We start from the raw sequence: 7905 nt of genomic DNA on the forward strand, positions 1-7905 counted from the left end.
TTGGAGATAATGGACCCCAAGATTTAACCACGCAAAACCCGACCCTGTGAAATTCCACAAGATGGGCTATTCATTTAGCATGTGTCACAAGCTGATTGAGTGTTTAAACTATATCTCCATTGCTCCCTTTTTCCTCTCTTCTTTCTTGTCATCCCCCGATTGCAGCAGGCGTTTCACATCAGCAGGCAGACGTGCCAGGAGTTTAACCACTACCTGCTCTTCATGGTGAGCTGCCTGTGGAACTCCAAGATGTTCCTACCAGGCATGGCCATCGAGGTAGACCAGGAGCTCTTGGTTCTCAGCAAAGTGCCCGAGCCCTGGACCAGCTTTGACCTCAACCACCACCCTGCCTTCCTGGGCTGTGCCCTTGACTTTCACCACAAGGTGAGTTTAGATTTAATTCATTTTCGTGATCATTTGATTTGCATTGTGATTTACATATTGAAATTTGCCAGGCATTTTATAATGTTCACATCTGTGAAACTAATATATATATTGTATATAATTTCCATAAATGTCCACATAACTGTTTTTTAAATGTATTTTATTTAACCTTTATTTAACTAGGCAAGTCAGTTAAGAACATTCTTATTTACAATGACGGGCTAGGAACAGTGGGTTAACTGCCTTGTTCAGGGGCAGAACGACAGATTTTTTCCTTGTCAGCTCAGTGTTTCGATCTAGCAACCTTTCAGTTACTGCCTCAACGCTCTGACCACTAGGCTACCTGTGCTCAGTTTACATATGAAGTCTAATTTCCAAACTTCAAGAGAGCAGCCATCCTCTCCAGTTGAGTTAATCAAGTTTAAGGTCGGACAAGGGGATGAATGTGGTATAAATGTATATTTCATAGAAGATCAGAATCACAGTTTATTATTCATGGGTGTTGCATGAGACTTGAGTTTTCATCATGTTAAATAATCCAAGTACCTTTTGGTCCGAAACCGCTGCAACACTGTTCTACTGAGGGGGGGGTAACTGTTGAATATGAATAATTCTCTCTTTATCAGTGTTGGCCAGAGAGGAAGGACATAGACTTCAATTCCATAAAGGTACCACAGTCTTATTACTTCTTCCGTTTTTTGTTGTTGTAATGTACGTGCACTGATGTGCGTTTGAAGTGTGCCATTCATTTTTCATGATCATTTCTATTGATCAGCGAGCCACGGGCTCAGGTATGGGAGTCCTGGATGACCTGTATGTAGTTGATGGTCTGTCTTTCTGTCTGTAGGCGGCAAAGCAGTGGAACTGGTACATGGAGTTCCTCTTCTCTCAGGGCTTTCAGGGCCTCCAACAGTTTGCCCAAAGTAGCCTCAAACGGCGCTCTGCGGCTGGGATCAGTGGCCAAAGAGGCAGCCAGCCCACAAGCAGGTAAACGACATGCCTAACGGGAGGATGAAACAGAAAACACAAAAGACTCTGACACTTCTCCCTGTTGTAAAATACTTGTACATGTTGTATATATTGCCATATTCTCCAAGGAAAGATTCACAAGAGACTTGAGTGTCTTTGTCTCTGTAAATAGCCACTATTTCTAATCCTGATGGCATTTGATTTAGTTTTGTCCATATTTGAATTATGCTTGGTGCTGTCTGTTTTCTTCTATAGCTTACCTATCTATATAATTTCGGTGCAACTTGCACATTAATAAGAATGCATTTTATCTCATTTTTGTATTTTTTGGGACAAAATCATCACCCTGATCTGTTAGTAAATTGAAAATGTGAATATCCTTTCTATTAAAAACCATTTGTAGAATTGATTAAGGGTGAAATCATCAGCGTCTATTGCAGTTATTGTCTCCACCATCTGGAAAACAACATTTTCCCTTAATTGAGGGTTCCATCTGGATAGTTAATACACTCTCCAGCTACAGTACCTTGGAACATGCTGGGTGCAGGGAAACCAGACACACCCTCCATTCCCACTGTGCCACCACAGACGTTCACCTCTGAGCACCACCATTACTGACAATGGGGTTAACAGGTCTGCTGTGTTTACACTGCATGCATTATAGCTGTATTCGTGTCAATTTATTGAGTCAATTATTTCAGCACATTGCTTATTTTCTTTTTCAACGTAGTAGTAGACCAATGTCAATGTAATGGTCAATTTCACATACATTGCTGACTGTCTACCAATCCATCATAATTGGACCATTGCTGTGTCAGGCTCTCTCAGGCTCTATTTCCTGCTGTTTAAACTAAGTACCTCAATTTCAAAGGTGAAAGTTTGCATTAGCTCCTGTAACCTGTTTTTAATTGTGTGCTTTTAATATTAGAATTCCTTTCGACAAATACAGTTATTATCATGCAGTGATGGCAACTCACAGGGGATGAATATTTTTAAATGAATGCTGTGTTAATGGGCTGATTTAAAGAGACCCTTGTCACCTCATAGTCTCCATGGGTGTCTGGAACTATCCTGCATCTGTTTTGTTTGATTCTTGTTTTGAATGGTTGAAAAAATTGCCTGAATGCATAAGATCCTTTATACAGTAGCCCAATTAGACTATATCACAGGACACGGATACTCCAAATACAGTAGCCTTTCATGGCTGTTTGTGGATATGGATCTTCAACATATTATGTAGTTTAATAGAATTTTTTTTGATGCACCAAGGAGGATTTAAACAGCCGAGAGGACCACCTTAAGCAGGTCTCTGATGTCAACGTCAATGAGAGGAGACTCCAGTTTTACAGCGCTACTCTGACCGGAGTATGGTTTTGCCGTTTGAAATGTTCATCTTCGCACCAGTCTCTCTGTACTTTTCGTCTTTCCCCCTGTTGATGGGTATTTCAGTCTGCAATACAAGTCTATTAGGCTGTTGCATGGCACTTTGAGAGACGACCTGTGCCAAATCCCTGACAAGAAAAAGGTAAGAGTCAATGCATCCTAAGTATGAATTTATGTAATGTGTTTAATTAGACCATGAACGCAAGTAATGTGTTTGGAATAATAATATCTTTGTCACTGACATAATACCACATATTCGCTCCTTGTGATGTGCATTTTGGTGGAAAACAAATATATTTTTTAATGGGGCGTAATGCTGTAATGACCGATGTTTTGCGGTGATGTCCCGGTTAGATGAGCTGCCAGGCTTTTAATAACAGACAGAATAAAAACGCTACAATATAGTCGATATACTGTAGGCTACAATGTTGCATAGATTGAAATAATATTAAATACCCTTACCGTGCTTTCTGTTCGGCATGGTTCTACGTGAGATAATACGAAAGGTTTTATGTACGCAACTAAAGATTTTGGCAACCGGCGCAGCGGACGACTCATCCAGAAGCCAAAATGTGTGAACACTGTACCAATGCATGCAAAGATCAGTCTTGTCATGTCATTCGGAATTGCAGAGTTGCATGGCATGTTGCATTTTCGTTATTTGTAGTCTAAATTGAGTATGAATTCTTACTTGGGTATCGGGATATTGGCTTCCCGATGCTGAGTGATACAGGTTGAGCCAGATATACATCATTTGGTTCAAGATACAGGTAAAGAAGTCTGTCTTACTGTAGTGTGAAGAAACATAAGTTGACAGTGACTCTGGGGAAATTATTTGAAAGGGAAAATCTAGTATTGTCTCCGTTTGTATTCAACGTTTTTTCCCCCCACTTTAGATGACAGTACTTAATAAATAGGAATTTGAAGGTTCTTATGAAGCTGCATTGTGAATAATTATTTGATATTCCTTACTGCCCCACAGCTCTCCGTGCTTATGGCAGTGTAGTTCAGTCAGTGAGATGAACATATACAAGTGTCTGGGAGCTCCATGTGGTGCTTTCGAAATAACAGAATAATGTCCATAAATAAATAAACATTATATATCCTTCCTGGGAGGGAATGGTTGTGAATAGAGTGTGTGACCAACAGAATACAACTGGTTTTCTGATGCTATAGTTAATTTATCTGCAATTAGTGTAGCAAAGACTTTCATGTTGGCTGAAGGGGCTCAGTATCCATGTGAAACATGTTAAAGGGATTAGAATCTTGTTTCATTGTCATTCCCTCTCACTTACATGCTATACATTTTCTCCACACTTTTATGGTATCTGTTTAGATTGCTCTCTACAGGATATCTCCAAATTGTCCTGATCATTCCTCCAATGGCTCCTATTTGTCTTTACACAAAACAAACTGTCAGCCCTATCGATGGTGATAGTGCATTCATGTGTAGATTATTGTGCGTTTGGACACGTGTAAGAGTGTGTGTAATCTTTAAATCAACCCCAATGCACAGTGCTCCTGAGGTATGCCTGCTTTCCTTTCCTAAACATGTATTTTTGTATTGCAATATTTATATGGTGGTGTAGTAGTAGACACAGCCTGAGCCAACGAGTGTCTGAGGCGCCAGCTTTTATTTTCCCCTCTTTTAATTCAGGAGAGTGTTCTGAAAATGTCAGTTCCCCTTAGTCTTTCCAGGGTCTTCAGGAACTCTAGCCCGAGCGTTAAGAACGAGCAATCTACCAACTGTTACTCTCTGACATTATATATTCTTGCTTGATGTCTCTGTTCTACCTGAGTCGAATACTCTAGTGCTTCCATGAAAAAAATAATAATTTCCCCAATCATTTTCCTCTGTCATTTTCTCCTTCCTGTCCAAATGCCTGTTATAGGCAACAGCAGTCTTGATTAAGAAGTGTCTAATGGAGTCAAGAGGTCAAAGTGTCTTTGTGATGTAATTACGCAGGACACCAGCCTCGACCTATTGAAGTCACGCTGCTACTCTCCTATAGGTTGGCTGTGATTTACCAGTAATTATTTTTTGTGGCTCTGGCTCAGCATGTAGCCTACACATAGTAATGTACAGAAAACCCTATAGTGCCTGGGGACTGGATATAAAGGCACAGTCTTCAGTCATCACAATCACTCTATCAAACAGAAGAGCCACCAGACAGCCATACCAACTGCTCCCATCCTTGTGTTAAGTGAATCCCACAGAAGAATCACTGATTTTAGGGGATGGTTTACATTGACCCCCCCCCCCCACTTTTTGTTTTTACACTGCTACTTGCTGTTTAGTCACTTTACCCCTACCTACATATGCAGATTATCTCGACTAACCTGTACCCCCGCACATTCACTCGTTGCCGGGCCCCATGATTATAGCGTCGTTATTGTTATGTAATTCTACTGTGTCACTTTTTATTTGTATTTTATTTAGTAAATATTTTCTCAACTCTATTTCTTGAACTGCACTGTTGGTTAAATTAAGGGCTTGTAAGTAAGCAATCAATCCGCGGTAACCTGTTGTATTCGGCACGTGACAAATAAAATGTGATTTGGTTTGGTGGGGTTGTACCTCGAGCACGCTCCCTTGGCCTCCAGACATGGTGTATGCACTCAAGCTGTACAGAGTAGCCCAATCAGCCATCACCCATTGCCCCTTCTTCATCATCCTCACCCCAGCCTGAAGGAGATGAAATGCAGGGATAGAGGGGGATGGAAAAGTAATTTGCTAACTCTATAAATCCAACGCACCTTGGGTACCTAACCCCGACCATTGTGACTGGGAGCTATTATTTTGAATCTGGTAACCGATGCTCTCCTATTAACATTGAATGGCTTGGCGTCTGCCGGTTGTCTCCGGCGACACCTTTATGCCTGTTATTTACTTCCTGGCACTGCCGGCCTTGCTCTCTGAGCCGCTGACACAGCCAAGCTCAGTGTGTGGTGGCTACCGCTCTTACTTATTATGGAGGAACAGGATGTTTGTGGGTGGGTGGTGTGTATGATTTTTATATTTCCTGGTGTGACGGAGAGGGGTGGGGGTGGGGTGGGGGGGGGGAGTTGTCACAGACGTTGTGAGCCATGCTCCAAAAAAGGTCATACGTTCTGTCTAGCTTGTCGGGCTGCTGTGCTCTGCTGTGCTGTTTAAGCTTCACACAGCAAGGTGATGTATTTCTTAATCCTGTCATCCAGAGCAATATTGATGCACATGCCTTTGGTTTCCTTCCTTTCGTCTCTACCATGGCGTAAATACACAGAGGGGGGTGAACATATGTCTTACCTTCCTGGATAAACGTTTCTCTTTCATTCTGCTTTAAAAAGAACCCAAAGAAATAAGTCCCAATTACTTCATAAGCGTTGAGTAAAGGTTCAAATAAATGCATGATTATTTAGGCCTTCATCGGTTATTAATCATTTATTATCTCCAATCCATTTTTGGCCTTGGGCCTTGTAATTTCCACTACAGAGATTGTATAAATTAGTTGTTAATCAGCAAAAACGGGAATGCTTAAACTCATTTAATGCTGCATTTTGTGCCGCCCGGTTTATAGAAGTGCATCTGACGCGAATCTATATGTAAAGAAGGGCTGTATAATGAAACCTCTTTGTTTTTGATATTCAGTGTGGAGTCCCAAGACCTATTGTCATTAACATTAGAGTAGACTACGGCTAGCCTGGTTAAAGTTTAAAACAAGTGAGTGCAGTCTGTTTTTTACCAGGCTAGGCTACTGCAGTGGCCCCATTGTAATTTGTCTTAATAGCTCCAGTTCTGCGTCTAGCAACATCTATTCAGGCCCTAATGGTCTCTCTCTGCGTTTTGTTTCCGGAACCTATTAGTTGGCAAAACTCTGCTGAATATTTAAAGCCTTGTGACTGTTTCTATCAGCTTTGTTTAATCTGCGACTAGCAGTCTTTCTTGTGTCAGGGCAGTCAGTACTAGTGTCTGCGTTGGTCACTTTACATCTTGTAATGTGCTAATGTGGTCTAATTAAAGCAGCCGCATTGTGAACTGCCTTTTCAATGTGGCTCGTCTTGTCTGACGGTTAGCGGCGTGACCTGAAGTTGGGTTTGGTCCGCTGCTCTGTTCTGCTCTCCCCCTCTCTCTCTTGCATTATTATGTAGAGGCTCGCCTCTCCTCTCCGCTTCTTAATATACATGGAGCATTCTATTGGTAATATGCAGATGGTAGGCTATGCACCGAGTCAAAGAGATGTGTCAACATCTGAATATGCATGGTCTTTGTAACCGATGTGAAATGGCTAGCTAGTTAGCGGTGGTGCGCGCTAATAGCGTTTCGATCGGTGACATCACTCGCTCTGAGACCTTGAAGTAGTGGTTCCCCTTGCTCTGCAAGGGCCACGGCTTTTGTGTGGGCGAGGGGACGGACTAAAGTTATACTGTTACATTGATGCTGTGGACCCGGATCACTGGTTGCTGCGGAAAAGGAGGAGGTTAAAAGGTTGGTGAATGTAACCGATGTGAAATGGCTAGCTAGTTAGCGGTGGTGCGCGCTAATAGCGTTCCGATCGGTGACGTCACTCGCTCTGAGACCTTGAAGTAGTGGTTCCCCTTGCTCTGCAAGGGCCGCGGCTTTTGTGGAGCGATGGGTAACGATGCTTTGTGGGTGACTGTTGTTGATGTGTGCATAGGGTCCCTGGTTCGAGCCCGGGTAGGGGTGAGGGGACGGACTAAAGTTATACTGTTACATCTTCACACGGGGGCAATTTTGTTGCATGATTTGTTTTCATGAGGGAAACTGAGGCCTACATGCTCTGTTTTGAACATTTGCGATCGGAAGGTGGGAGGGGACGGATTTGGATAATTGCCTTGAGTCCTAGGGTTTCATTTAATTTTAGAGACATGATGGAGTGTTTATGGCAATGTGAAATTTGTGCTTTTCCACATACAAGGTGATGAACTCATCAGAAATCTGAAATAACTCAGGATTTGAAGGTGAAACACTGAGTGTGCTGGTCTGTGTCTCTCTCTGTGTGTGTTTTGAGAGGGAGAGAGAGCGAGAGCCATAGGAAACCATCTCTGGCATGTCTTCAAAGGAGCTACTGTCTCTCCAGAAATTGATAAAGCAGTTTCATCCATTGTTCTCTGGCAGATGGTACAGTAGGCTATGTAATGCTCTCCCAATCTACGTGCATGATTGGCGAA

General features: G+C 42.3%; 1 protein-coding gene across 5 annotated transcripts in view; it reads left to right on the forward strand.

Annotated features, from left to right (window-relative positions):
* Nucleotides 1-1762, forward strand: part of cenpi (centromere protein I) — a 26953-nt gene extending 25191 nt beyond the window's left edge. For 3 of the 5 annotated variants that reach the window (XM_029661929.2, XM_029661932.2, XM_029661934.2), the window contains exons 18-20: nucleotides 166-384; nucleotides 1011-1052; nucleotides 1232-1762. In XM_029661929.2, the coding sequence (XP_029517789.1) occupies nucleotides 166-384; nucleotides 1011-1052; nucleotides 1232-1375 (405 nt within the window). In that variant the 3' untranslated portion in view covers nucleotides 1376-1762. The remainder of the gene's footprint in view (nucleotides 1-165; nucleotides 385-1010; nucleotides 1053-1231) is intronic. The other 2 variants (XM_029661930.2, XM_029661931.2) reach the window with 2 other exon arrangements.
* Nucleotides 1763-7905: the final 6143 nt, after the last annotated feature.

Source organism: Oncorhynchus nerka, linkage group LG6, assembly GCF_034236695.1.
Source record: "Oncorhynchus nerka isolate Pitt River linkage group LG6, Oner_Uvic_2.0, whole genome shotgun sequence".
Lineage (NCBI taxonomy): Eukaryota > Metazoa > Chordata > Actinopteri > Salmoniformes > Salmonidae > Oncorhynchus > Oncorhynchus nerka.